This window comes from Strix aluco, chromosome 18, assembly GCF_031877795.1.
Source record: "Strix aluco isolate bStrAlu1 chromosome 18, bStrAlu1.hap1, whole genome shotgun sequence".
NCBI lineage: Eukaryota > Metazoa > Chordata > Aves > Strigiformes > Strigidae > Strix > Strix aluco.
Window position 1 is genome coordinate 2,473,952 of NC_133948.1, and position 27,802 is coordinate 2,501,753.

Below are 27,802 nucleotides of genomic sequence, written 5' to 3' on the forward strand. Positions count from 1 at the left end.
TTTTAAGTTTAGTAAAATCATTTATATACACCAATGCATCATATTTACAATATAATACTGATCCAAAATAAACTAACATATTACAGGTAACACTGAAAAGGAGAAATGAAAACATTTTAATGCACAGAAGTTAAACATGGCATGAGGACAGACTCAGATTTCCAAAAGAAAAACCTGAAGTAAATGACAGCAAAACTTCGACATGTTGCTATTTCCAATCGAAAACTCTTTTGCCTAGTCCTTCTAATTTTTTAATACCTCTATATATAGCTTAGAGTAATCAAGTCACAGGAGAAGTCAGATATACATAAAATTTTGAAAAGGTCAAATGATTTCAGAGATTTTTCGCTTAAATAAAATTCTAAAAAAAACCCACAGAGCTTTTCCATATCCTTTTAGTGTTTGTACAAAGAGTATCTTCTTTGATCCCACACAACCCTTCCATCTCAAGATATTTACAATATTCACAGTCTGCTATAAAGGGTCAGTAGATTTATTACCAAGTAAAACCTTGTCTGGTCCAGACAAAGTATCTTGCAATTAGGTCGACTGAAAAATAAAAAACACAGGAAGGAGAAAGTAAAATACTACTTTAAAATATGTAAATTAATTAATTGAAGTGTATTTAATTTTGAAATCTAAACTATAATTTTTTAAAGAGGAAAAAAAAAAGTCAACTTTCTCATAGAAATAAAACCATTTGACCTTGAATCTTCAAACTGTGTTTTCCTAATCTGTCCCTCCCTACCTCCATTTTAGATCAGGCCATTCTTATTAATCACAGACAATAAAATCTATAGTAAATCCATTAAAAGCAGTTCCTTATCACAAAAGCCCTTAGAAATTTGACTTCTCTCCAGACACCAAAACACTTCAGAGTCAGCCGCAAATGTACCCACCTCACTATCAGCAGCAGCTTGAAATTATTCTGTAAGTGAAGGGCCCATGAAGAGAGGCGGGACCCTCGGACGCACAGTCAGATCCCATCTTCTCTGCTTATTTCTGAGGTGCCGTGGATGTCGGCGAGCAGCAGCTGCTCTCACCCCCCAAGGTGCTCCCCGCTACACCAAACACACCCCAGTGCTGCAGAAGCAGCCCGAAGCCATCTCCTACAGCTCATCACACAACAGCACACAAGCCTTGCTGCTGTCATCTTTTAACACCTAACAGAGAAAAAAAATACACCCTGCATTGCTCCCAAGGTGCTTGAGGCGTACCAGGCTGCAGCGTGGCAGTGGTCTCTGCTGACTGCACTGGGTGTTGACCATGAGAGTAGCTACAATTTGATCCATTTTTCTGTTAAGAGGTTCTGGCTCGCAAGAAACTGCCCGAGTATTTTCCTCCTTGGAGGGCAGAGTTGCAAAGTGCTTTTGTAGGGAATTTTTTGCACTCTCATTCAAACAAAGGTGAGTTCCAGGTTTATTTCTCTATTTGCCATACTTAAAAGTTCAAGTACAATGAGATTTCCCAGAAAACATGGATTTCAAGTTAAAAAGGAAACGATCTATTACGTTTAAAGATTGCATGGATGTTGACATGACCTAGAATTTAGGGCAAGGACAGAAACACATGTAATAAGGCCTGCAAGCTTGCTGCTACTACCAAGAAACAACAAATACTCTTGTCTCTTGCTAATTCTCTACAGTTGTCCTCAATACATGTCAGTGCACAAATATTCCATGTAGTGTCAGAGGAACAATCCTGGCTTACAGAAAACCTCCCTGTTTCCATCAGAGAAAGTGATGGTTAAGTAGGGACTGTGGTTCTTCCTCTGCAATAAATCAGGCATTGGAAAACTGTCAACAGGATTAAAAGAAAGCTGACAAGGTTCTGACGAAGAATGGGAAATGAAGTATCTCCTTCATGTAGAAAAACTAAGTCACTGTTTACAAAAGTTTATAGAAAGAGTCAGACACTGGTTTGCCATCCAAGCTAAATGGTGTAAGGAAGTCTGGTATAGAAAAAAGACAAAAAAGAACAAGGCTGGACTGCCGTAAGAGTAAATTGGGAGATTCATGGCTCAGGTTTGTAAATGTAAACCCAAAACTAATGAGCTATGAAATATAAAATAATGTTCAAGAGTCATTACTAATAGCCCTGAATTGGCACTTCAGTCTGCAGACCAAACTCATTCAACGTCTGCACAGGTTTAGTACCAAAATATCTCTATAAAAAGCCTTCGACCGGTCTCAAAAGAAAGAAAAGCATCAGAAGGTAGAAAACTAGAAATATGTACAGATTCTTCTCATTTGTTTGTTTAATTAAGATTAAAAAAGCAGCTTTTGGAGCCAATGTTCCAGACTAGTGTAAGAATCTGCCCTGGGCAGCCTCGTGGTCCGGGCAGCGTAAGGACGTGTGTCGAGGAGCAGCCCTGCATCTGTCGCTCCCCCAGGAGGAGCTCGAAGGCATCGAAGAGATGAGGAGCTTGGACTCCAGAGGGTGACACAAGAGAAGGATCACCGGTGGATTCACACAGCAGCACTATGACCCTTGCCAGGATGATCTCTTTCAAACAGGAGGACAAGTTTGAAACCAAGTGTTGGATCTTCTAGAAAGGAAAGAACGGAGTACACGGGTGGAACACACACAACTTCTGACCTGGGGGTGAAGCAAATGAACCCCACGCTTATTTTTGTCCGTAGAAGATCCCACCATGAAAATAGAAGCAACTTGTACATAAGTAACTAGAACGTTCTTCTATTCTGCTGTTGAACAAGATGATAAAAAGAGAAGTCTTATGCTGAATGGCCAATTCAGCCTTAAAAAAGGTCTGAGGAAGATGGAGGAAAGAAAAAAAAAAAAGATGGCTAAGCCTTAAAGAAGGTACGAGGAAGATGGGGAAGAAGAAAAACAGAGGGCTACTGATCAGAACTGAAAAATACAGCAAGCCTATGGCCTCAGGTGCCCTTGGCAAGGCCAAGCGTGGCTCTCGGGTCATCTTGGGCAACAGGAGGCTATTTAGGTGCCTCTACGTAAAGACGCGGAATTTAGGCGCAAAGGGCAGCTATGAAGTTTGTGTTTCACAGCACTTGCTTCAAGTACTTACTGAGCAGGGTGTTGAGAAACTGGGGCTGTCTCGTTCACATACATAGTCATTGCAGCTGGCTGTATGTATAGCAGATGGAAGGCAGCTTCTGCAACTGGTTATTAAGAAAAAGAATGGTCTTTAACAATATCATTTCCCCTGTCTGGGGGACTCATGATTAACAGTACATAAGTGATCATATATACCTCAAGGAACTGAGTTTTAAAAAAATATTACAGTACCAATGATTTTTTTTTTGTATCTACAACTATACAGCATTTTCAAGCAGTATGGAAATTTAATGAAATAATTATGATTTATTAATTTACATAAAAATACTTTTTACAGTTAAAGAATAAATCTTAAATGGTAAAAAAAATAAGATTAAGAAGCTCCAGCTATTGAGAGTCATGGGAGTTTGTCTGCTCTTCGATAACTTGTTTTACTATTTCTGCCAGTTTTAGTCGATCCACTTTATCTGTGAATCCTCTGCCTGAAAGGAAAAGAACAGGCAGTCAGCTGGTGCCAGGCACAAGGAGGAAAGCAATGACGGCTGGAGTCACACCCTGACCGAACACAAAACAACGCTCCACACAGAAACTCAGGACAACATTTGCAAGGGAACCAAAACGAGTTACAATCTCTAGTTCCATTGAAAAAATTGAGCACTTAAAAACCTAAATTAAAACCAAACAGACAAAACAGAATGAGGGAAGAGGCACGACCAAGCCTTTGTGAACCTGGCTGATGTCCCTGGTCCCCTCCTATTTATCAGCATCTGCTCCTGGGGGCTGACACCTCTGCCCCCCCGTTTTGTCAAGGAGCCATCTGAACACTCCCAAGGCAGCTGGCCTAGTTTAATTCTGTTTCCTGTCCAAGCAGAAGAGATGTTGTGCTGACAGAGATGAGGGCAGCAGCCTCCAGCACAAAGAGGGTCATAAACAGCTGGAAGGAAACCAGCTCAAAACAGCTAAAGCCGTTTGTGAAGTGATGGTCCATTTGTGCTGTTACGTTCTCACACAACTTGGTGCTTTTGAAAACTCTACCCTGAATCTCAAACAGAAATTTTAAAGCAGAACTTTTAACCTCATTTCTCGAGCACCCATGCTGGCAGAAGGGCCGAAACAATGTCAAAACCCAAATCAGTTTGGCACAAATTCAAGAAATTTGGTTTTATTTCCATATAAGAAGGTGACCGCTTCCCCTCTTTCACCCGGCATTAGCACCATTCTCCGTGGAAGAGAAGGAATTCCTCACCATTCCAGCTGAAGCTCTGAAGAGTGTCTCGCAGCAACTTACACTCTCGATTATACTTCCACGCCTCCTGCATCACTTCATTCAGCTTCTCATCTTCATTCTCTCCTATTTCAGAGAACAAAGATAAACAGGAGGTTTGTCATTCTGCCTCGCAGCAACATCCAGAGCTTTAGTAAACAGCATGTGCAGTTATTCCCCCTCGCCTCACGCAAACTAGGAAATGGGTTTGAAAGCAGACACACCTCTTTGAAAGTTATTTTAACAGCTCTGCATGTCACTGTTGACACTAATGTTATGCATGCACCAAGATTACAGCCCACAGACAACACTTTCCTCTTGAGCCTGACTAGGACAATAGGAGTTTTGTTTATCCTTCCTCACCACTGACACAGACTGATCTTGAGGCACAGTCAAAAGTCAGTGTCTTGCATATTTAGAAACGTAACTTTCTTAAAAGTGGCAACCTTTACCAGCCTGTGGTAGAATGCACTGAGCAATCACATCTCTCAGCTTTTCCAGAGCCACGTTGGAATCGTTACTTCCGTTCTCAGGGTCATGGATGTAAACACCATCCTTTGGCTTAGTGCTGCAAAAGAACAAGGGGGAAACAATTACAATTCGAATGCAACTCAAGCTCACAGAATCACAGAATCATCTCAGTTGGAAAAACCTTGAAGATCACCTAGTCCAACCATTAACCTCACACAGACAGTTCCCAACTAGTTACTCCTCGCATTAACTGCACCAGTATAACGCTCTCTTCCACTCTCTGGAAAGCTGGGACTGGGAGCTAGATTTAGCAGTAATTCTAACTATGTCCTGTATTATGAGACCCCTTTAAATATGAAGAAAAATAAATATTCCTTTAAATTCATTCAGGTAAGGGTAATCCTAAAATGCATTATCCTATTTTTCAGATAGGTAACTCGAACAAAGAGAGAGAGATTACTAGACTTTTTCAGTAAATGTCAGGATCAGGAAAAAAAAAAAAATCTTGGAATTCCTTCGCCCAGTTTGCCTTATCTTACTCAACACGTGACCCATTTTTTCATAAGGGATCTGTTCCACTGCCTGTATAATACAGTAACACTATCCAACCCCCCTCCTGCCCTCACTGGCATATTTTGGAAGACACACTGTATCGTGCAAGTATTACTTGACTCCAACTACCCACTTCAGCAGGAAGAGTGTCAACCAAATCAGAAATTCAGGAGCATGGTTACAATCGAATGAACCTGCAACATGCCTAAAATCATTCTGCCTACACTTTGATCTTTCAAAACCAGCTTTAGAGAGTTACCCCAGTAATTTCCTTTTGCGCAGGATTGGGTTGTTGACGGAGTGAAGGGGTTTGAGACTGACTTTGAGGTCTTGGATTCTCATGTTCGCAAGCTGTTCTGCATGAGCCTGTTGTATCCCTGCAACCATTGCCTGGAATGAAAAGAGTTGCATGGGATGTTTTAATTAGCTTCTTTGTGAGTTAAAGAACAATATATGGACAATGTTAGCCATGGACAACAACAAAAAAAAAAGCACCAAAATCCTATTTATTTCAGAGATGTGTAACAAAAATCAGGTTTGCAAGACATGACTAGAACTGCAGTCACTGACTGTGGGACAATATATCCCGACCTCGCAGGGGCTGAACAGGACAAAGGATCACCTCTGCTTCTCATGTTCCCGAGCTTAAGAGCACTGACTGAACTCCTCTCTGAGCAGAGTTTAAAGGAAGCAAGATGGGCTATTCATTTGCTGCTCATTAATGAGGTCACAGCTGTAGTCAGGTATAAAACATGGGGGAAAAAAGAGAAAAGACCTACAAAAGAGTCCTCAGGCATGTCTACTGCCATAGTTTGTTCTCTACTTGTTAGCACATGGCTGCTCTTTCCACCAATTTTGGAGCATCTTCTAGCCCCAGTTTCAAACGGAATTGCTTCCATTTTCTTACAGAGATCTCAGGCTCATTAGGGCAGAAGGGGAGCTCTTCCTCTGCATAACACCACGTGAAAGAAAACACTCCAACCATCCAAGAGCTATCCAGCTCTCCTAGGCAACATTCTTGATAAAATAAAATGTTGTTTAGACCTTGTCCATCATCAGCTGGGCAGAGGGTAGGATGTTATCAAGTGCCTCGGTGGAGTTGAGCCAGGGATGGTCCAGCACACCTTCAATGGTCAGCCGTTCCTCAGGTTTGACCTTCAGCAGCCTGTGAGAGGAATCAATCAGTCCGTAACGAGCTCTTTGTTGATCTACAGTGTGCTGCTCTGTCTGCGATCAGAGCATTTAGCATTCTCTAAGCATTAGAGGGGCGAAAAAAGGAACTCGTCCTAACAACTAGAACACTAAGCTGACCCAAAAGCAGTCTGACTTTCCACCAGCTTCACTGACCCTTGCTGTGGTGATATTTTAACGCCATCACAGCTCTCCCTCAGTTATATTCAGCAACACAGTGTAAAAGAAAGGCACTGAAGGCCATTTTAATAATACCTGTGTACTGCCAAACTCTAGATTCACATCCTCCCAGATGGGAAATGATCTTCCAGACGAACTGGAAATGATCCAGACAGACACCCTCTGGAAATGCACGTCTAGAGCTCACCCACATAATGCTCTAAACCCACACCAAGGGTGTGGTGAAGTAAGGCCAAGTTTCAAAGTTGGAAACCTGTTTGCTGAATGCTTTCACCATGCACCTCCTTAGCTTTCCTCTCCATGCAAAAGCCTCAAATAATGGACACTTTGGCAGGCTACAGCACCTCAAAATAAGAAGGAACTTTATTCTGCAATCTCTGAAAACTCCATGGAGTTAAATTTTACTAGGATGAAATCCCGGAAAGAGATTTTGCAGATCAACTCATGTTCTCATGATAATCACAACTGCTTAATAAAAAAGTTAAAATTTCACAAAGTGCTGACAAGTTACCCCAAGAGTCTAAATTAGAAACAGAATGACTTGATGAGTTTGTCACACTTTTAGACAATACTCTAAATCAGCTTCCTGTCTGCAAAGCAGAATTGTTTAACGTACCAAGAAAGTGGAAATAACTTTTACAAAATGTCAGCAGGACCACAGGCTAGCTTATAAATTTCACTTGTAAGGCCATGCTGCCAAACAGGTCGTAAGCTCTGTTTTGATGCAAGACCCAAGACACATGCATTCCTTTTCCGAAGGTTTTCAAAGTCCTAAGCTATTATCAAGCACAGCAGCTCATAAAGCTTGAGGTCAGAAATCAGCTCGACATGCTTGAAAGGAAGCAGCTGCCTGAATGCAAAATATGACCTCCAGAAGCAAGACTCCATATGAATAGCAGTCTACATAAATAAAATGTAAACTTATCCAGAATTATATAAAGTCTAAATGTATTCCTGCACCATAAACACTGATTCAGACTCACTGACTGGAAAAGACAAGCAGGAGAGGGAGTCCTGATAACATTAGTGAGAGAATTAAGTGAAGCGAACTGAATCCAAGTAACAACATTCTGTGAGCTGAGTTTCATGGCCATTTTAAAAGACAATGAAACCTATTGACTGTGGAGCTTCTGAGTGAGAATAAAGAGTTGACCTTGGTATAAACAGAAGTTTCACTGCAACACAATCTGCAGTTTATTTGGCGAAAGGTTGTGGGCTCTTCTGCACTGCTATAAACAGGTCCTGGCACCCTTTCCAAACAATGTTAAATCCTTGGAGATTTTACAGTACGGCAGAGGAGACAGTGACAGTTTAAGATTATTTAACTGATTTTTTTTTCTATTTATGTTGCTTTTATCCTTCCAGTTCTTCTGGTGATACAAGCAAAAGCAGTAAGTCCCTCTCACATTTTAAAAAATAAGCAAGGTCAAGACCTAATCAGTGCCACATTCTTGCTTTCAAACAGGACCACAGGATCACAGTCTTTGAAATATTTGCAATTGAGAGATGTGCACTGCATGAAAAAGTTTCCATTAGCATTTAGAATAAAATATCAAGGCAAAACCTTACCTCATAGTCTGACACCTTGTGACAGATCTTAACCTCCCTTTCCATGCCTCTCTCTTGTCCCCTTTTAGACTGTGTATTATGTGCACAGGGTTTTAAGGGACAGATTTACCAGATCCTATTACACCACCTAAATGTCCCCTGATTTTAAAAGGAGTTTAAACATCACCACCGGGGATACGTGCCTAGAGAGCACTTGCAGATGCAGCAGCCAGTTGTCTGTATTGTTCTGAAGCAAGGTCGTGTACCCACTCCCCTTAAAGACTAAACGCACAATGCACTCTAGCAACTTCAGAGACAGGAGACATCCAAAATTGAACACAACAGTTGGGGAGGAAAAAAAAAAAAAGAGAGGGAAAGAAAAATATTTACCAGACTTCATTTGCGCTGAATATGACAGAAAATTTTTCAGCTGTATGTGCTGAAGACAATTCCCCCCGCCTTTGGAATAAATAAGCCCTTTGTGATAACGCACTTTCAAGTGATTTTCCAATTTCTTAATATAAGCAAAGAGCAATACAACATTTTCCTGAACTGACTCACTTTCGCACAATGTCTTTCGCCATTTCTGAGATCTGGCTCCACTCTTCCTCTGGAAATTCAAAACTTCCTGTCATGATCTTTTTCCGCATGTCCTTTGGAATTGTCCGACTGTGGTGTTTGGAGTAAAACGGAGGGTATCCACACAGCATCACGTAAATAATGACACCCAGGGACCACAAGTCACAGCTCTGAAAGCAAGGAAATGATCACTTTGGGGCGCAATTCGCAGCAAGCAGTGGTGTAGCTATGATAAAAGTTCTATGTGATTCCCTAAGAAAACAGGAACCCAGCTCAGCCTCCTCCTAAAGGTCCATCTGAGAACCTTCATGGATAAATATGGCAAGTATGTACGCACAAGATAACTCCATGCTGCCAAGCTAAACTGCTTCCAGTACCCAGAAGTAGCCTGTTTACAGAAAGCGCTCCTGTCCCTGTGCTATGCAATGGTAAATTGTATGGAAACAGCCAGTGCGTCAGAGGCATGAGGAAGCTGCACATTTATTACATCTCTCAGGATACTTGAGCCCTAGTCTCTCAATATCAGAACATAAACCAGAATACAGTCATTTTTCAGAAGGTGAGACTAAAAAAAGAAACACCATTGAACAAATGAGCTAGCAGAGATACTTAATCAGAGCCGTCTGTAATGAAAAAAACCACACGTCCTGAAAGCCACGGAGATGAAGCAGCTTCAGAAAGGCAGGAGCAGCATTTCCCAGCCGCTTCTGCTGCGCATCCTCCTGCCACCCCAGCCTGCAGCCCCCTCCCTGCCCTTGCACCACTGCTACTGCTGACGTGATCCGAACGAGTTCACCCAGGAGTGGATTCAGCCAACAACCAGCTCAGTAAAGAAGCTGAAAGCCAGAGCCGTTCCCCGTCTGGATCACTCTGTGTTCATGCAACAGACACTGCTCGGGAAGAAGGGAAGAGCCTAGACTTCAATTCATGCTTCCGTTGGAGCACATCCTTAAGGATGCAGCTCTGTTATCACCTGGTTATGGCATGGTGCAGGCTAGGGCTGGTAGGACCTGCTCTGGCCCTGGCCATCCATTCCCAATATTCCTTTGGTGCCAACAGTAGCATTTGTACAGCTAATTATTGATTTTCACTAGCTTGGCTTCCAGCCCTACCAGTCCTCCAGAGGACTCCTGAAGGTCTATGCCAGCACAAGGATGGACAGGAACACACGGCCAAGCGTAAGCAGAAGCCTGAACTCCAGCCAGGTTCAGGTGACTGTGGAAAGACACAGAAGGGCAGATTTGGGGAACTGGGCAGGTTCTGCGATGGGGTTACACAGACAGGAGTCTGCAGAGCTGCCAACTGAAGCAACCTCAGCACCACCCTCTCTGCCCCAGACTATATATTCCACCACCTACTCTAGGACAGCGCTGGCATTCATGAAGCTCCGCAGATGAACTCAAACACAGAAACCCTGACTCCAATAACTGTTTTTTGACTGGATCAACACCAATCCAGGAAGGGGGTCTCAAAGGTGAGACTGTTTCCTTCTGGAGGGAATACACTTAGATCAGCTCATACTGATCATTATATCAAACCCTTGGCTCCTGGCTTTTACAAAACATGTGGATGCTGATAATGAAAGAAACCCCATGGAGTTACCCCACATATATATGGCTTAAACAACTTGCTGAAAAGAAGTCTCAGATGGCTCTAGAAGTCTAAATTTTTATTTAGATACCTAAATTCTCATCATTTTTCCACTGTCCAGAGATAATTTCTCATTAAATCCATGGGACTTTAGGCATGTAAGTGGGAAACAGGTGTCTAAGTTCTTCGTGGACAAGGTTCCCTGATTCTATTTCTCAAGAGTCAGCCCCCTCCAGCCATGACACACAGACACATATTTGATCCAATACACACACAACTTAATAAAAAATACTCAGAGATGTGTTGTTTCCTCCAATTTAAATCTGTGGGATAGTGCTGCTGATCATAAAGGTGGATCACAGGCATTTCCACTCAGGCTCTGAATTGCTGTGGAAGGACAGTGTACCTGGGAGTTTATCACAGGCTATTTCAGGGAACTAGGCGTATGCCAGATGCTGCTTTGGGGATGAGTCACACTTGGCAAGGTAAGGACGAGGCTGCTTCTTTCAGCGGCCTTTCCAGTTAGTGCCACCATGGCTGAAAGCAGCTCTGAGTGACCCATCAATTCTTTAAATGAAACATGAAAACAGAATCACTATATCACATTATAAGTTCCATAAGATCAAGGCAGTTGAACCTTCTCAGTACATGAGTTAACACCAGTTGGTATCTGTTTTCAAGGTTCCTCCATTATCTACAAGAGTATAACTCACACTTTGCTTCAGGTGCCACAGCCAGGGCTTTTGGTTCATTAAAAGAACAAAACAGCTGTCAAACTGTTGCCAACATGAACAGGGAGCAACCATCCACATCCACACCACATCCTGGGTGTCTCTGCAATGGCATCTACTGGAGAGGGCTATTATCAGAGAATAAATCTGCTGCAATCCACAGAAGTGGAATTCTTGACCCTGCCTTGTGAGACTTTCCAAATTTATAAAAATCAACTTTCCCTGCGACGGTGTTGACATGAGAGAGGGCAGAAGAAACTCCGTATTGAAAAGACCTGTCTGAGAACTCTTTTTATAAGAAGTACCTGGCTTCAGTCATCAATCTGCTTCTCCAGGATGGAGAAGAGATAATCATAACCCTGAAGGAGGCAGATCTGTGATTGGGAAACCCTACGGACTAATTCAGTGAAAGTTATCTCTGCCCATCTTTGCTTTAGGTCTCTGCAGAAGGCTACTAAAACACAACACAGTATATCAAACTACCCCCTCTAGCATGTGGTGGGTTAAACTTGAAGCTGGAATCAGTGTAGCTACTTAGCACTGCAATCAGAAACCAATTAATCAAAATTGACACTCAAAGAATACTCAGGGTTCAAAGACTGCTAAGCCAGCAGGTGACAGTGATGATAATATGGAGGAAAATGTTTTGGAATGACTGAAAAGGAGTACAACCATTCAGGACACTTTCTGTCATAACTCTCCTAAGACTCTAGCAGCAGTTACTGCCCATGGCTCCTGCTACAGACAACACAATACTGGTTATTTTGCAGAAGATCCCCGACACCAACGAGGTACCACCCCAGCTGCCTGAACAAGACAGCCTCAGTAGTGCTTTGCACTTCCAGAAACTCTGGCTGACAGCAGAAAAGAACTTCCCACGTGGTCACACTCCAGCAGAACCATTCTACTCTCTCCAAAATCTTGTTGATATTTAGTGCTTCTTGAACAGTGTTTGTATATTTTCCTTTAATTAGAGGATCAATTTCATGAACCAAATGTACGTTTCATTATTAGCTCTATCAGAAAGAAAGCAGAGCCAGCAGAGCCTTTTAGCATGTCTCTAAGACAGCTACCTGCACAGATCATCATCTTCTAATTTGCTGGTTCAACTGAATGAAACCTGGTCTGAACCTAATACATTTCCAGGGAGAAATACCACTGCATACCTGGTCACTCCTTTTAGAAAAGCCAAAGAAACCACACTTTTGAGAAATACAGCCCCAAGGATACTACGTCCTTACAGCTGAAAACACACGTGTACACAAAATAGCAAGCACCGTGACACTTCCCTGCTATTTCCTGTAGATCCTGCTTTTTACTCAATGTGAGGTATTTGGCTAGTTAGATGTATTCCTATCACAGAGATCTGAACAACTTTATTGCTCCTGCCCATAAGTGTGTCATTTCAGGGCCACGAGGTTTATTGCCGTAGGTGATAAACCACGTCTATAGACTACTTCTACAGAGGATACATCGGGGGGTGGGGAAGACACCGTGCTCTAAAGATCTTGACTTGGGGACTATTTCAGAGCTTACCTTGTTATATGTGTAAGGTGTTGGAGAGGTGGGGATAATACCAGATTTTTCTTTCTGATGCCGTCTTTGTGCCTCCAATACCTGTTGTCAGGAGAGGAGTAAAAAAAAAAAAAAGGCAAAATATATCTCATCTACAGACACCACAAACAGCAATGCCTATGCCAAAGATGCCTGATGCTTCTCCATTCGATGGACTTATTCCAGCTACTCAAGACTCTGCCAAATTCAAACTGTTCTTCCTAAGAAAGACTGGAACTTTCTACATGGGGAAAATTTCAGCTAAAATATTTTGCTGCTTTGGATGAAAATTCCAGTTTTGCCTGAATTAAAGCAATTGCTCACATCTCTCCATGCTTTGGAACTAGAACCTAAATCATGTTTGGAGGGTAACCCTAGCTCCAGACATGTCCCTTTTTGCCTCTCCCATGAACAAATCACATCAAATTTGTCCCTTGCTGATCAAATCTGTGTTTCTGGGTTTCTACAAAAATCTCGGTTTAAATATGCTCAGGAAAAGCTTTCTACAGGCTTGGTAGTTCACCTGTTTTATAAAGCCTGCCTGTAGCACACATGGCCCTTCACCAGCAGGCTCCAGTTGAGGAGGCATTTTCAGGGCACTTGACTGTGGCTGCATGGTCCAATCTCTGCAATCGCTCTTCCCAGTCATTAAAGGCTGCCGACATGCCCAGTACTGCAATTAAGCATCTATCTGCAGTTTTCTTTTAATTTTCTTCAGGACTCCAGCACAAAGCACAAAAGAGAGCAGGGAAAGCAGCACTACAAAAACCAGCCTGTCTGTAATTATAGATTATGTCTTAATGCATGCTGACGAGGGAGCCAAGGGTGAACAGGTAACCTTCTGGCACTGCCCTCTTTCTGAGCAATTGCCTTTCCAGAACCTTTTGGTTTCAGCAGAGTCCTTTTTAATGTAATCTTGAATGAGCTGCAGCTGGAAGAAGGATTGCAAAGCAGAGATTCCTCCAAACCAACTGCTTTAACGCAGTTAAAGGCCAATTGTCAAAATCCTGGAGTAGTCTCACTGGTGGGAGTCGGGCCTGGGAGACTCAGGAGGCATCAGCACTCAACCAGTGGTAAGAACACAGTCTGGGAAATTTGCCTCACGATCTCCTGCTGTAATCAATTACTCAAGCTTCCTGCACCCAGAAGCCCTTAGTAGGACAGCAAAGGCTTTTAAAACTATGTGGTTATGGAGGCACAGGCAATAAAGACGATGATTCCCCTTTAGCCTACAACTGTAATAATTTGTTACCTGAGGTGCTACGTAATATGGAGTGAACTGTGGTGTCATCAAGTCACCTTGGTCTACTTTGGCAAATCCAAAGTCACACAATTTAACAGGTGCATCCTAAAACAAGGAGAAGAAGCTTCATTACAAAATCTCATTGTATCAGCTTTTCTAACACACATTCCTCGCCTTGTACTCATCTTACCTTTGCCACACGTACTCCTCTTTTGTATTTATACCCTTATCATTCCACAAAGCACCTAAAAGGTCATAAACTGATCTTTGCAACAATAATTTTTGTTTTCCTGGGTGCTCTGGGTCACCCTCTCAGATTTGGAAAGCACTATGCACATTGTAGGGGGGTCACTGCATATGCAGGGTGGTTATGAGCAAGAGAAGAAACAGGCAAGTGCTCGGATATGTCAAAGCGCCTGTAATGCACGTTAGAACATCCTGAGGATGCCTAGGGAGGAAGTGTGGCAGAGCGGATCTTCTCTGCAAAGCAGGGCTCTGTGTTGAGGTGGAGAACCTGACCCATGTTTACCAGCACGGGCAGCCTGTACTCCAAGTAGATCAGAGTATGGAAAAGCACGAAGCCAAAAAAGGTCATTAATTTTTGCCACCAAAACGTTGCAGTAACGTCATTTTACAACTATTCTGAAATCCGCCATTGAGCCATTTTACAGAATTCAGCAGTAAACAAAGAATACCAAGTCTTCATCTTACCAGAGAGTTATCCTTGAAGAGGAGATTCTCAGGCTTGAGGTCTCTATGTGCAATGTTTAGTGAGTGGCAATGCTGCAAAGCCAAAGCTATCTGAAAAAGGGCACAATAAATCAACCACAATTACAGAACTCCTCCTTTAGCCTGGACAGTAATTTTAGCTTTAAAAAGGACATTGCCAACACAGCTTACACCCCAAACACTTTCATGCCACTTGGGTACAATTCGGAGTTAAGACAAGCCTGGCTGTACTGCCCAATAGTGCAGTAAAGCAACAATTGGGAATGAAACCCATAGCTTGCATTTCACTCAAAGCAAACAGAAAATAAAAGCTAAGTTGTATTGGGCTTCCCAACCACCTTCATTCGACTAACTCAGGGCATCATTAGCCCCCCAGAAGTGAATCAGATCATGACAGTGTCCTTTTATATGCTGGCCAGACCCAGTACAGCTGTGCTAGGCCTAGAGGTCACTACACTTGCTTGCACGCTCTCCAGCAATTACATTCTGTAATTACATGCTGTAATTACATGCTGTTTAACAGTCAACAGCAAGTTCTTGCTTCAATATTTCAGTGAGTATTTTATTGCATTTGTTACTGACTTAAGAGTCAACATTCAGGCAGTTTTATTCTTTAATTCTTGAGGGTACTGCCAGCAATTTACTCATTTCATGGGATATTACACAGAAATGTATTACTCAATTCTTTCACAGACACTGCTGTGGTTTAGAAACCTGTAACCCAGTCAGGAAAGCTCTACAGACTGTATGTATGAAAGTGCAATGCACTTAAAGAAAATCAAAGCATAAATAGTTGAACAGCATTACTGAAACGAAAGTAAGGCAAAGACACATGACCCTTATTTGAAAGTTCTCCTACTGTCTTCTGCAGGATCCTACCCATACACAGCACCCTGGGTGATGTGCTAAGTCCTTAGAAGACTGAAAATTACTGTGGCAAGAGAACTTCAGCGTTAACTTAGCTCAGAAACAAATACAAACGCATTCCCAGAGAAAATGAGGCAGCTCTGTGACAAGTTTTTAACTATTACTGGGTACAACGACCAAGACCCGTAGCTCAATGATGAACCATCACTAGGTGAAAGAGTAAGACTTGAACATTGCTTTCAAACTTCATTTTTATAAACGTTAAAGCAGAGTTACTTAGGACATGAATAACCCAAGTGTACACACAATCAGAATTCAATTAAAAGTCTTATCTTTTGACATAGTTTTAAAAGACTTTCCCCACATGTTAATCCTGGAGACTGCCTTGCATTGTCAAAATCAAACAGTCCAAAGAACATGAAAACAAACTCAAGAATAATTCTGTACTTCCACCTAATTTCTTTGTTGGATGAAACCAAATAGGTAACAGCACAATTAGCATTTCATTAGAAACAAGTCAAAGCACAAGACAGAAAAGTAAGATTAAATGATTTGGCCCTCTTTTGCCTCAGTACCACAGATTATCTCCCCAGCTGAGGGGGAAGCAAGTGGTCAGGGTATGGATTATTCACAAACAGTTGGTCAATTTACAACAAACGCTGTAATATCTTGTCTCACATTTTCTTTCCTTTATTCACCGCAGTGATCACTGGTGTGGGAGCAGGACATTTACTGATTCATATCTCCTGTATAGCCTCTCACCTACAGTTTGTGTATCTTTTGTTTGGAATGCCAATATAACCTCTGCAAGAAGAAAACGATGGCAACTCCAACCCTCGGCTTCATGCCGTGGTGCCAATTCCCATGCAGAAGAACTCAACCATTTTGAAAGCAAGATCCTTTTGCTGGTCCTCTGCTGTGGCTCCCTAGACAGGCTATCGCAACATACCACCTTTCCTGCAACCCTCCCATTGATCCAAGCGTTCTGACTGGGCACCACATGTCATCCAACAGCTTGGAACTTTGAAGTTCACCCCAGAACTGAGAGGAACGGACACTGGGGATCCCTGCACTGAATGCCATGGAGGCCCTTCTGCTTCATCATCCTGCCTACTCTAGTAGGATGTAAGCTAGTCACACCAGATGCACTGCTAAGCAACAGAGAGCTCGATGGACACCAAAACCTCTAGTAATAAATACCGTGGAGGCTATAAAACACAACATTCAGGAGTGAGTTGCGTAGAGAAATGGAGAGGGAAACATGACATCAGAGCAAACAGCACAGAAAACATGCACTATAGTGGTACATTCCTCTTGTTATCTTCCATGATAGGCAGGACTTCCATAAAACCAAATACAGAACCCAGCTTGAAAACCACCGGCCCAGGACACACGTACATTATTATCTGCTACCCCGCCCAAGAGGCGAGAGAAACGCCGAGCCTGTGTCATGGCCAAGGGCAATTCTCAAACTGGAGCTCAGGAGCCACGTGAGGTCTGGTGAGAGCCTGTGGACTGTTGGAGGTTACACTTTTAGAACAACAGCGAGGGATACAGCAGGAAGATTGTGCAAGAAAAGAGCTCTCTTTGGTGAAGGGTTCTGTAGACCAGGTTAGGAAAACCATTGCTAAGGACAGCAGAGACACCAGGGTCCCAACCCAGAAGAACTAGCCCACACCTTCAAATTCTTTGCTTCTCTTAAAACTTTGGCATTGTCAGGTTATAACAAAGCAGGCAATGATCATCGGATCAGAACTGAGGATTATTTTAGCTTCCTTTTTTCCCACCCCCCCACCCCAAGAAATTGTTAAATACTTTAGCCGTTATCATTCATGGATTTGCTTATACATGGGTGTTAACTTGCCTGCTTTGTTACTTGGCTTGCTTGCTTCTCAGTAAAGTGCCGGTGCTGGCTGATTCTGTGAAATAGCTCTCCCCCTTCCATCATCTCCATTACAATTAGGAGCCGAGCCCTGTTCAAAAGCATTTCATTTTGTTATATTAAAAATAATCAAAAAATAACAGAATTGCTAAGCTAATAATGCATACTTCATATCTACTGATGCAGGCCAAAAGAAAGACATATACTTGCTTCTCCTACAGTTGTTAGAACTATTTTGGTTCCGTAATTTTGCCTTTAAGCATATAAGCTGCAGGATTTTCTGACTCCCTGCACAATCTGACTCACTGATTGTCAGCCAGAAATCTACAGTTTGCTCTTCATGTTGGGCTCCCACATTCAGCTGGAACAAACACCACGGACATGTCTACATGGATGCATTCAGACAGATACATGCAAGCTCTACCCACGCTTTCCACCAGCAAGCCAGGTCGGACCTGGAAGCCATTTAGACACACCAATGTATAACTCTGCCCTTAAAGAATAATATGGCAGGTAGAGACTTGCACTAAACAGGCTAAACAGCTTCCAGGCTGGAGTTGGCTTCGAGCACAGCATACCCCTGTCTGCACCCATCCCTGCAGACGTGCCGATCGGCCCAGCTGTCTGCCTCGGTGCTAAAGATGTTCATGGCAACTCAGAAGCAGAAGTTTGAGGAATTATCTTTAATGCTTTTGAGTCTGGATACTCTACGGTACCTCATGATTTTAATCTAGAGTTGGCATAATTATGAAGGACAATGAATAGGAAGTGTGGAGATCAGGACTGCTAGATCCTCAAGAAACTAACTCCTAGTTCTTCTCGCCACACAGCAAAATCAGATATATCAGAGACTAAGACAGGTCTCAGCTCTTTAATTCTCCCAGCTGTAATTTTTTTTGACTCAACTAACATCCAATTAGAAGATGTTTTTATCCCAAGCGATATTAATGGTCTGCTTCATGTTTTGCTGTATTCATTTTAAGCAGGACAGTGTATTGAGAGTTTACAGGGCAGAACCTACTATTTTTAGAAACAATTCTTTCTTCCCCCCTTTTTTTTTTTTTTTTTTAAATGAAGACTGGCACTCTTGAGTTTCCCTGTGGCTCACAAGCATCACCATTATGTAAAAGGATCTCACTTAGGATTCTAGGTAGCAACAAAGGTCACAGCTCTCCAATCCTGTTTTAACAGCGCTTTGAAAGCAGAAGGAGGCTCAAAGGTTACAATTCAGTTCAAGCTACTAAAGCAATATCAAAGCAGGACAGAAGCTAGAAGCTAATATACTCTCTCAGACAACGCAGGTATCACAGACTGAATCAATGAAAAACCTAAGAAATGAAGATGTATTCAAAACCAGTAATGAAGGACGCAGATTCATTTAAATGTGCAAAGGTCTGAGCATTGAGAGGGGAAAAAGCAAGCATTGCTTAGTCTGAAATATAAATATCATATCTGGAACCCCCTATAAATATTCATTTTGGTCATACTGCGATTTAAAAAAAGCGAACTCCACTATACCTTGGCCTAAACATGGAAAGCAAGCTGTGGGAATGAATCACCCTATGTAATCTTACCTTGGGCTGGATTCATGTGGGAACTGCACACTGTTAGCATAAACTTCAATAATTTGAACAATATTTGGATGTGTTGCACACATCATGTGCAGACGTACCTTGAAGAGAAGGGAAGAAACGTTACTGTACACAGAGACATGCACCTGACCAGCTCTGCTCCTCCCTCTGCCCCCAAGACTACGGCACACGCGAGCCCGCGCGCTGCCAGCTGTGCTCAGCACCAGTCACACCCCATTTCAAATTATTCCAAAAATAAGAAATGCCTACAAGCGTTTATACGAGTGACCAATAGCCATTACATTACTTAGACTAAGACAAAAAGATCATATATTGCCAACGTGTTTGTTACAGACCATGGAACTGAACCCACCAGAGTTCCACAAAAAGCCCAATCTTTGATTTCTTTGTGTTTTTAAAATAAATTTAAAAGCTAGAACCAGCTTTAAAGTAGCAATAGAGATATGACTGAAACTGAAAAATTAATGAATAAAACATGAAACTCCATAATCTGGCTTCTTTTATGGCCTGATGATCTAGCACTCACAAGATGGGAAAACCTCGTCTCCTGTTCCGATTTTCTGAAACAGGCACCTAAGGAAATTTTCCCCAGTTTAAAGCTACCTGGACTGCTAAATCAAGCCGAGGCCTTATGCTCTTTGTAAACAGATTATTTTTCCCTGGGAATTTTAAATGAGGATTTGCTCAGTAAGCAGAAATGGAAGTTGCCTAAACCTTGAGGACAATTAACACTTCTTTCACTTTCACAACTTGAACTGCCCATCATTTTCAACAGACTGATGGTTTGGTACCTTGGCACGCTCTTGCCAGCCACAGCGATTCACAAATGGTATCAGTGAGCTTATTTAGTTTCTCATACACAGATAAACCATTTAGAGTGCAACTTGAAGCATTCTTGGCAATTCTTAGAGCAGTGACATCCAAGAGTGAGATGTAGGGAAACAAAATTCATTCTAAACTATTCATGTTACATTACACGGGACGTAGGGAGAATACCAGCTTTGAAATGCAGCTCTATAAATTAGATTTGTACATATACAGTTAGCAACTCCAGCAAACTCAGAGTTAGAACGACCTTCTGTTTCACCCACCACCTCATCCTATAGGAACCGAGCACAGCAAGGCTGGAGGATCAAACCCAAGGAATCCTGCATAGCAAGATCTGCAGAACACGTGGTGGTTTTTTTATTTTAAACCGTTGCAACAATTCACCAAAAGGGCGAGACTTTGCGACGTGTCAGAAGGCAGACAGTATAAACAGGAACTATACCTCATTTCTAGCTTTTGGACGATCAAGAAGAATTTTCAGTGCAAAGCGTTCTTGAGAGGATTTTTTCACGCAGACTCTGGTATTACAGCAACAAAATTATTCAGTCAGCAAGAATGTTAAAGAGACACTTCAAGCAACTGATCAGTAGTTATGAGTTTGCTCTCCACATGGAATTAACAGGAATGCCCACAATCTGGAATATACAGGGCACCCGTCACCACGTCCCAGCTTGAAAGCCTCAGTTTTCAGCCTTCCACAACAATCACATAGGTTATGCAGAAACACCTCACGCAAAATCGTATTTTCAGCAATGCAGAAAAAGTACTTTAGAGCACACTGGGTAACTGCAGACAAGCAGAATGCATTCTACACATTCAGCCTGAAGAGATGCTTTTGATGAAAAAACCCAAACCACACAGTGGCAGCCTGAACATCTCCCACGGAGGGTGTAGTCTGCAATAAATAAAGGGTTTGTGAATGGAAATCCTTGTTTTGGCAAGGCCACCAACTGTGCCGCACACGTTTTTTCCTCTCTTTCCCCCATTTAACATTAACAATTGAACTGCATCAGAGGGAAGGGCCCACATATTAACAGGCAGCTAAAAGAATAAAGCACAAAGGGATATTTTAATAAAGATCAGAGGCAACACAGCAACGCAAAATGGATGAGAAGCCAATTGCCTGGACAGGAAGATAAATGGCAGCAAAGGACAATCGTCCTGTCAAACGCCCAGCAACAGAGAGGCACAGACATTTGTTTTCCAGCGCTCCCACTCCCAAGAGGGAGAGTGCTTGTTGACAAGGGAACATATGTTTTGCTTTACAGAAAGCATCCAGTTCCTGCAGGGGTTAGAAATTCATGATGGGCAAAGTCTGGTTTGAGATGCGGAGCTCACGGCACTATCTGCTTTGGCCTCACATGATGATCTGAAAAAAATAGCCGGTAAAAATAGCTAATGGGCACGCAGTGCTGATGCCCCAAGTGATGATACCGTAGATGGGAGCAGCGACCTTTGCACCACACTGACACTAGTATCAAAAGGACAAAGGTGTTGGAGGAGCATTTTCTGCCACCACTGTGTCACAACCGACTCCTGTTCCCACTTTGCTTCAGAAATACGGCAGTGAGACAGGACAAGGCAGAGAGGTGGGAGAGTTTTTACGTCAAACATACCCCATAAAAGACAATACCTTGCTTGCACAGCAGCTACGACCCACATGGAGTAAAGACATTTATTTATTTTAAAGAGTCTTCCACATATCACATCGCTCTGCTGTTAGCACACTTAAAATACATACTCACTTCTCCCCAGCTAATGAAACAAGCTGAGAATACATACAAATCCGCAGGTGTATTGTCTTACCTAACAGGACCACTGATCCCAGCTCCCAGCTTCTGAGTCCAGTTAATGTTGTACTCCTCTAAAATGGAGGTTTCCTATTCAAGAAGGAGCAGGGGGAGGGGAAAGAGAGTAAAAAAAAAAAAAAAAAAAAATTACTACATGCCTTCCAAAAAAACCAGCTCAGCAGACCTGATTTGCAAGATACCCGAGCAGAGAAAGAGCCTGCTTTGGAGTTTTGCTTCACCTAAGAAAATTAAACATAAATACAAATGCTAACATAATAATATATCTCAGTTTAAAATTATTTCTCTGCAGCTGAGACTGCTCACTCTGGCATTTTCAAACAGGATTATTGAGAACAGTAAACGGGATCTTGTGCCTTTAATACAAAAAGCACATCAAGGGCCCTTTCCCCCCCTGACTCTTTAAATCCAGCTTCCTACCTATAAATGATCAATCACAACTGAACACAAAGGACCAATTTCAGCATTATGATGTATTTTTTGGTCATACAGTACAATAGAAAATGACTTTGCTGCTTCCTTAGGGTTTTCAAACCTTTGGATTCATTATACTGTAAATTAAACCCCGCATGACTAGTTTTAGCTTGTCTGATAATGAACCAGCCTCATGTTTATAATCCTTTTGTCCACATCCATATAAACAGGGTTCGGTTTTGTTATGACACAGCCTGGGTGCTATCATGCTTAAACATGTCACAAGGCAGGATGTAAACGTAGCTTCAGCACACGGCGTTTTGATTAATGCCCTGCCCTGTGCTGTCACACAGATCTAACAACAGAGCAGGGCTCAACGCTGGAAACACTGTGTGCAAGCTCCAGTCACCGCGTAACACACGCCATAAAATTCCGCCTTTGTTCTTTTATGAACATTGCTACCTATGTTGAGGAACATCTTTCAAAAAAGCCATGATTTCTGATAAATTGCAAGAAAAGGAGCTGGTAACAAAAGCTAGCACTGAAGAAGCTAAAACCCTTCCCCAAACGCGCTGAAAACAAATGGAAGAGTCCACTGCTTGCAAAGCAACTTTATTCTGATCAGATTTTCCCCTCCTGTTAACTTCCATTCAAAACCTGCAGCATTTCAGGATTCACTCATGCTACAAACTACGAGAAAACCGAGAACACTCGTGCTCTCAACCGAGGTATGGAAAATGGCAGTCCCTAACCTGGGATCGCTGGCCTCTGCCCCAATAGTCGTGGATGAACACGGCCAGGCTGGAGCCAGACCTCACGCCACATGGGTTGAAAACAAAGCAAGAGAGGAAAGCTGATATTTAAGGCAAGATTTGAAGGGATTAGAGGGTAAAAAAAGACAGATATGAAAAGAAAAATTGCCTGTTAACACAGTCTGGAGTGGGTATCACCTAAATCATAAATGACTAGCGTGAAAGGTGTAAAGGAAGAAGTTAAAAGTTAACTGGAGATTTTATGAAGGGTTTTAAAAGAGAGAGGAAGAAAAGCATAGTGGATCGCACACGGTTTGTTGTTTTCAGGTAGAAGCACAAAGTTTTCTTATTAATTTAACCGACATAAATTTCACTCAGGAGAAGCGTATTAGGGAAAAGCCAATTTAGTTTTCCTGATATTCAGATACAGAGAATTGAAGGCATCATAGGTGGAATGAAAATACAATTTTAGAAGAGGTTTCTCTGAACTGAGGAGTACCTCCTCAGCATGTGCTTTCAAGCTCACACTTAGCGTCTTAAGTTGTGAAGTCAAACCACTGAAACGGAGAAGCAAACGCCAAAGTACTCCGGAGCAACAGTGTGATTGAGTGACAACAATTCTTCGTTATTTTTTTATAGCGCTTTGAAGTCTGCTGCTCCTCTTCCAAAAGCAAAGAAGGGCCTGCCTGCCCCAGAACTTACCAAACCCTTTCAACTGCACAGGTTGGTCTAAAAAGAGATACTGTCTCCACATACAAGCCCACTCTTGACTAAACAGCTTCTGCTACCTGCTGCCACTTCTGTGATGGCACAGAGACCATTTGCTTCATTTCAGCTGAGCAAGTGGAAGAGGAGCTGATTAGGAATTGGAAAGTCTGTGATTTGTGAACCAAATGAAGTGAGAATAAGATCCGATGGTTCTCAACTCCTGAAGGATAAATAAATCCATTTTTAATAAAAATTAATTTCCTCTTTCATATTCTGCATATTTACCATGGTTTTAACTGAGAAAGCCAACATTTTTGTTTTCTGCATTTGTATTTGGATTCCAATCTTCATTACAAAGTAGCTGTACAACTTAGAAGTAAAAATTAATAATCTAGTGATCTGGAAACACTGTGTTCACCATTTCTTAATGATATGAAATACAGCATCTGAGAACTCTGATGTCCATTGATGTACAGAATTACTGACGTCTCCTTCTAGTTCAAAAACAGGAGCTCCACATCTAGTGCCAAGACGATGTAGCTGCAAATCCACACAAGTTCATAACATTCAAACAGCATGAAATATTTAAAATCATAGAATCACAGAATCATTCAGGTTGGAAAAGACCCTTGGGATCATCGAGTCCAACCATGAGCCCGACTCTACAAAGTTCTCCCCTACACCACATCCCCCAACAGCTCATCTAAACGACCCTTAAACACATCCAGGGATGGGGACTCCACCCCCTCCCTGGGCAGCCTATTCCACCCTCTGACCACTCTTGCTGTGAAAAATTTTTTCCTAATGTCCAGTCCAAACCTCCCCTGTTGCAGTTTAAAGCCGTTCCCTCTTGTTCTGTCACTAATTACCTGTGAGAAGAGACCAGCACCAACCTCTCTACAACGTCCTTTCAGGGAGCTGTAGAGAGTGATGAGGTCTCCCCTCAGCCTTCTCCTCCTCACACTGAACAGTCCCAGCTCCTTCAATCGCTCCTCACAGGATTTATTCTCCAGGCCCTTCCCCAGCCTCGTTGCCCTCCTCTGCACTCGCTCCAGCATCTCGATATCCCTCTTGTATTGAGGTGCCCCAAACTGGACACAACACTCCAGGTGTGGCCTCACCAGTGCAGAGCACAGGGGGACTATCACCTCCCTGCCTCTGCTGGTAAAATGTACAGGTATAAAACTGCCCTCAGAAAAATATCAAAATCCAGTTCCACTGGTAAGTCTAAATGCCTCGCCTCTTCACTGAGATTAACATACTGTGGATGCCGGCAGCTGAGGGTACTGTATCCTGTACTTAGCTCCACATCTGGAGAATGAAATGCCTGACAGTAGCACAGCTGCACAGCACTGAACTTGTAGACTGGCTGACGGGTCAGCCAGAACTAATCTGCTGCGGCTGGGAACAGAGGAGGCAGAAGAGTGCCGGGGAGAGCGCTTTCAAAAAAAATCTGCAGTGGTGCAATTTCCTACAGTAAACCTTTTTGCTCCTACTGTTAAAGGAATTTCAAACTTCCGATCGCTCCTTACATTAATTTCTAGTGGGCAAAGGGAATAAACGAATTTGAAATGCAATCAGTTACAAAAAAAAGTTTCATGCAAACTTTAAGAGTTGAGTTCACTTCAACAGCACAATTGCCTTTCAGCAAGCTCAGGGTACCTAAAACAATGGTTCAAGCATCCTCCCATGCAGAGTCAGCAGTCTGGGATGCTAACAGCCTGGAAAGGCAGGGCCGAGATTTCTCCCAGCTGGATCTCCAACAAGCTGCTTTCAGACAGGGTTAGGCAGGCAGTGGGACTGCTCGGGGGGCGGGGGGAAAGCTCAGGTGCTTCTCAGTTTCCACTGAATACCAACGGGAAAAGGTTTGAAATAAGGTACTTCAAGAATAACGCATACTCACTACAGACAATTAAAAATATACAGACTGCTGCTTGGACAAACTCCACGTATTCAACAAGTGAAATGCCAACAACATGTGTAACTTCACCTCCACTGCTCCAACACACAGCCTTTCAACTTTGGCTAGTTTGCCTTAAAACAGCAATCACTATCTTGAATCACAGACCTTAAACCTGCAGATGCAGGTGAAAACCAATCAATCTTGAACAATAACCAAGTATTTGAGTAGCAGAGAAATCAGCATAATATGTAAAAGTACTAAATTATGTTTTCGATTCAGACAATGCCTATAACCAGAAAGATTGGCCCAGAACCCATTCTTGGTAAGAACCCCTCCAAACTGAGAGGGGCAGGAGGCAGATACAGGATTGTCCCTGGTTTCTTTGTTTTGTTTTTAACCACCAAGAGCTCTGAAGATCTTTACCTTCACATGAAATACCACAGAAATACTTGAAAAACCTTTTTTGAAAACCTTCTGGACAGCTACTTCACCCGCACCGTGCCAAGGCTGATAACAAAGCAGGAACAGACAGCATACAATTTTGATACTTGATCTCATAGTTTAATAACAATCTGGGTTGTCTGAACACAGTGCTTAGACTTCCTTCTACTTTGGGCTTTTTTAGTTCAAAAGGCAAGACCCATGTATTTTAAGTCAACCCCGATTTCAACAACACAAGACCATGTTGCTACTTCACTTGCATTGCTTTTTGCCCCCAATGAGCTTCGTAAGGACAAATCCCACCTTGGCAGACAGCAGGGCTAAGGAAGGGTGGCAAATGCCAATATACAGGATCTTTTCTCTACATCCTTAAGGAATTTGTTCATCTTATTAAAATTAGCATTTAGGAAGGCATCCAGAATCTGTGACAGCCAATGCTTTGCACAAGGTAAAGAACCTGCAGAGAGTCTTTAAAACATTGTTTTATTGTCACTGTATCTCAAAAGGGTTTCCCCAGCTTCTTCAGGAAATCCGCTCAGCCAGGTCACAGAAGGATTCACTGGGAAGCGTGAAGCTCACACACAGATTCTCGCTGTAAAAAAAGAAATCCTGAATCTGTTCAGCTCCTCTACCACCACTCAAAACACAAACATCCCACACGCCAGATTTGTTTTCATGACAGCATCCGAACAGGAACTCGGAGATGGATCGAGGCGACAGCATTGGCTCTGCAGCCGGGGACTGCTGTGAGGCAGAGACCCCAGCTCCCAGCCGCCCCGAGTAGCCCCGGTTCTGCTCCCCACAGCCTGAACATCACAGCACCGATCCCCCAAGGCCGGATCCTGTGGAAGCCGTCTGCCTGCAGCTCCCATATCCCTGCCCGGTGTCTGGGGCTCCACACCGGAGCACAGCGGGTGACGAGGCCCTGGTGCCAGGGCAGCGAGGAGCAGAGCCGCAGGTGTAAGAGAAGGGGGGACCGCGACCTGCCGGGCCCCAGGGCCCTGCCCAGGCTGCCCACCTCCCCTCGCAGGGCAGGGGACGATCGGGGGCCGGTGGCGGGGAGACCCGGAGCGCGGCTGCCTCCTGCCTACCTTGATCATCTTGTCCATCTCGTGATCCTCCGACATCCTCCCGCGGGGCTACGGGCGGCTGGGGCGGGGGGAGCGGGAGCCACCGGCCCGGCCCCAGCGAGGGACAACGGGGCTGCGGGGGCCAAGGGCCGGTGAGGCAGAAGGGAGGGAAGGAGGGAGGCGGCGAGGGGGGCCGGGGGCGGCGGCGGGGCCGTCCCGGGGGCGCTGGGCCGCGCTAGGCAACGGGCAGCCCCGGAGGAGCCTTTGTGCCACCGCCGCACCGCCTCATCCCCGGCCGGGTGGGCCGGGGGTGGGGGGGGGGCCGGGACCCCGCACGGAGACGGGGGAGCGCCGGGGGGAGAGCGCGGGCGGGCCCAGAGCCGCCGCTCAGCCCGGGAGACGCCGCCGCCGAGGCGCCGCCGCAGCCCGCGCCGCCCGGGAGCCAGGCATTGCCGGCACCCTGAGCCGGGCACACCCGCCGGGCGGCGCGCCCCGCCGCAGCGCTGCCGCCCCCGCCGCGCCCCGCGCAGGAGGCCAGCCCGCGTCCCCCGCTTCCTCCCCGCTCCCACCGGGAAATTTTAGGAGCCTCCGCCACTGCGGTGGCGCGGTTTACAGGCGACCGCCGCTACCCCTAAAAGCGCGACATTGCCATCAAGGCCCCCACCGGACCTTCGATATGTCGGGCGCCTTCTAATGACGTCACGAGGGCGGGGGCAAAGCGGAGCGGGGCGGCGGGAAACCGCGCGAGAGCTGGGCGGGAGCAGCTGAGGGGAGCGGCGCCTCGCGGCGGCTGAGGGGACGGGCGCGGAAAAGCTCCTCGTAGCCTTCGCCTTGTGCCCTCCACTCGTGAAGGGGAGCGTCTCCCCCTC

At 43.9% G+C, this 27,802-nt stretch overlaps 1 protein-coding gene across 2 annotated transcripts; it reads right to left on the bottom strand.

Annotated features, from left to right (window-relative positions):
• On the bottom strand, nt 1-27,412 carry MAPKAPK5 (MAPK activated protein kinase 5). 2 transcript variants are annotated; one of them, XM_074843812.1, is made up of 14 exons: nt 26,955-27,412; nt 21,644-21,717; nt 20,280-20,355; nt 18,992-19,089; nt 17,400-17,508; nt 14,651-14,740; nt 13,949-14,044; nt 12,679-12,759; nt 8,804-8,991; nt 6,368-6,488; nt 5,583-5,713; nt 4,747-4,868; nt 4,283-4,387; nt 1-3,518 (listed from the first exon to the last, which is right to left on the bottom strand). In XM_074843812.1, the coding sequence occupies exons 1-14, from the start codon at nt 26,988-26,990 to the stop codon at nt 3,424-3,426; spliced, it is 1,422 nt and encodes a 473-aa protein (XP_074699913.1). In that variant the 5' UTR covers nt 26,991-27,412; the 3' UTR covers nt 1-3,423. The 2 variants fall into 2 exon arrangements, with proteins under 2 accessions (XP_074699913.1, XP_074699914.1); XM_074843813.1 differs by having other exon boundaries at nt 4,753-4,868; nt 26,955-27,409.
• Between the last annotated feature and the right edge of the window lie 390 nt (nt 27,413-27,802).

What these genes read in the sequence shown, in the direction of transcription:
- MAPKAPK5 (XM_074843812.1), bottom strand. Translation starts at nt 26,990, where the DNA reads ATGTCGGAGGATCACGAGATGGACAAGATGATCAAG. An exon ending in CAAGCCAAGTAACAAAGCAG is followed by an intron (nt 14,741 to 17,399) that starts GCAAGTTAACAC and finishes GCCCTTTTTCAG; the next exon opens with ATAGCTTTGGCTTTGCAGCA. An exon ending in TCTTCAAGGATAACTCTCTG is followed by an intron (nt 14,045 to 14,650) that starts GTAAGATGAAGA and finishes TCCTTGTTTTAG; the next exon opens with GATGCACCTGTTAAATTGTG.